Source organism: Dinoponera quadriceps, unplaced genomic scaffold (assembly GCF_001313825.1).
Source record: "Dinoponera quadriceps isolate SergipeBrazil2010 unplaced genomic scaffold, ASM131382v1 scaffold8632, whole genome shotgun sequence".
Taxonomy (NCBI): Eukaryota; Metazoa; Arthropoda; class Insecta; order Hymenoptera; family Formicidae; genus Dinoponera; species Dinoponera quadriceps.
The window spans coordinates 1-2,259 of record NW_014562437.1 but is presented as its reverse complement, the minus strand read 5'-3'; the positions used below and the strand labels follow the sequence as shown (position 1 = coordinate 2,259).

At 33.8% G+C, this 2,259-nt stretch overlaps 1 protein-coding gene across 1 annotated transcript; it reads left to right on the top strand.

Annotated features, from left to right (window-relative positions):
• Positions 1 to 8: 8 nt before the first annotated feature.
• Positions 9 to 2,070, top strand: LOC106751098 (fatty acid synthase-like; the record flags this gene model as incomplete). Its single annotated transcript, XM_014631880.1, has 5 exons — positions 9 to 60; positions 260 to 723; positions 1,194 to 1,448; positions 1,517 to 1,771; positions 1,902 to 2,070. Coding segments are annotated over 5 exons (1,134 nt in total), but the record flags the coding sequence as incomplete, so codon positions are not given.
• Positions 2,071 to 2,259: the final 189 nt, after the last annotated feature.

Below are 2,259 nucleotides of genomic sequence, written 5' to 3'. Positions count from 1 at the left end.
AAAAGCGCGCGGGCTTTGGCGGAATTATGAATGTTCAAGAGGCTGTAGCAAACATCATGGGTATAGTTTTTTCATGAATAAAATAAAGCAATTAAACATGTATATTTAGGTTATTTCATGGAGATATCTTTTTATTTCAACATATTTTACAACAACTTACGAAACTGTGAGCAAGTATTTCCTCGTTTATGATGTAATCATACAATTAACCGCTTACGTTCAATCAACATCTTTCAATATTTCATCTTGTTTATCACAGGGATGAAAGATTTAAAAACGATCGGACAAAACACCCCATTGTCTGAGCTCAGTATGGATTCGATGATGGCGGTGGATATCAAGCAAACTTTAAAGCGGGAATTCGATATTTTCCTCACTGCGCAAGATATTCGCAAACTCACTTTTGCAAAACTAAAAGATATGGCCGACAAAGACGAACGTTTTGCAGAGGACACTAACGACATTGTAGATTCAGAAGGTGGAAAATTATTTATTCGGCTAATAAGCAATTTAGACATAAAATCGGACATTTGTTTAGAAATGCCAACGAAACAGGAGACGGAGAGAAATCGTATATTTCTTCTACCAGGTATCAAAGGTTGTGGGAGCATATACAATTCATTGGCTCTGGAAATCAAGGCTCCTGCAACGTGCTTGCAGCATGGCACGAATAATATCTCCACGTGCGAATCTGTGGTGCAATCGGCTGCCACCTTATTACTTGTATGTACAAATATAAAATGTTATGTTACATATATGATATTAGAATATGAATGATATTCCATTTCTGTGCGTTAATATAGTATCACCGTTATTACAACACCCGACTTGTACAAATTCCCCAAATTTAAAAAATAAATAAATAACATGTATCTCTTTTCTAGCATATTCTTACAAGGTTGAAGGATTTTGAAGAATTTACAATAGTCGGATATTCGTATGGATCGTTAATTGCTATTGAGCTGATGAGATTGTTGGAAGCTAAAAGTCTCAGAGGGCAGTTAATATTAATTGACGGTGCGCCCGATCAGATAAAAGCTNAATATAAAATGTTATGTTACATATATGATATTAGAATATGAATGATATTCCATTTCTGTGCGTTAATATAGTATCACCGTTATTACAACACCCGACTTGTACAAATTCCCCAAATTTAAAAAATAAATAAATAACATGTATCTCTTTTCTAGCATATTCTTACAAGGTTGAAGGATTTTGAAGAATTTACAATAGTCGGATATTCGTATGGATCGTTAATTGCTATTGAGCTGATGAGATTGTTGGAAGCTAAAAGTCTCAGAGGGCAGTTAATATTAATTGACGGTGCGCCCGATCAGATGAAAGCCTTGAAAGAACAATATTTCCCTTTTATCAATATTGATGAGTTTCAAAATAATATTCTTTTAGGCTTAACGGATTTGTTCTCTACGCTTGATAGTACAATGGTATTTTGTAATGTAAGTTTCGCATTATACATTGTGATACACTCAACAATGATGATTGTTGTTAACAGATTCTAATTGAATTATCCAAGTACAAGACGTGGGAGGAAAAGCTTAACGCTTTTATTGAGTACATACTCACCATATCTACACAACTACCTTTTGTTGAAAATTACAAGATTTATTATACGACCATTTACAAACATCTAATGGCCCTTCAAGAATACGATGCGTCTTTATTGCCGCCACTGAAATCATCTATTGTGTTATTAAAACCCACATTTGCGTCTCTGTCTTCTGCCGAGGAAGATTACGGTTTGAGCATGGTAATCTTAGTACAATAATCCATTTTAAGACAATGCATGATTTTGAAATCGTAATATTAGTACTGTAGTGCATATCAAGAAAGTATATGATTTCGGAAACCGCTTAACTGCAGAATTAATATTTTTTTAGGTTGCTGAAGGTCGGGTGCAAGTTCATTATATTGAAGGTAGTCATATCACGATGATAGAAAATAATGAAGTTGCTGATGTTATTAACGGGGACGTGGTGTTGTCATGAAAAATATTTTTCATAAATTACAATGATATAATTGATGAATAATGAATATATTATAATGTTATTTTACGAGAATGTTTTCATTGCATTATTTCATTTTGAAACTGTGCAATTTTATTAACATTTGACGATACTTACAAATGAACAAGATGTTAATAAAGAATAAAGAATACGATGCATCTTTATTGCCGCCACGGAAATCATCTACAGGGTGCGGCGAAAGGTTTGCCCGAGTTTGAAAAATCCGTTGCTC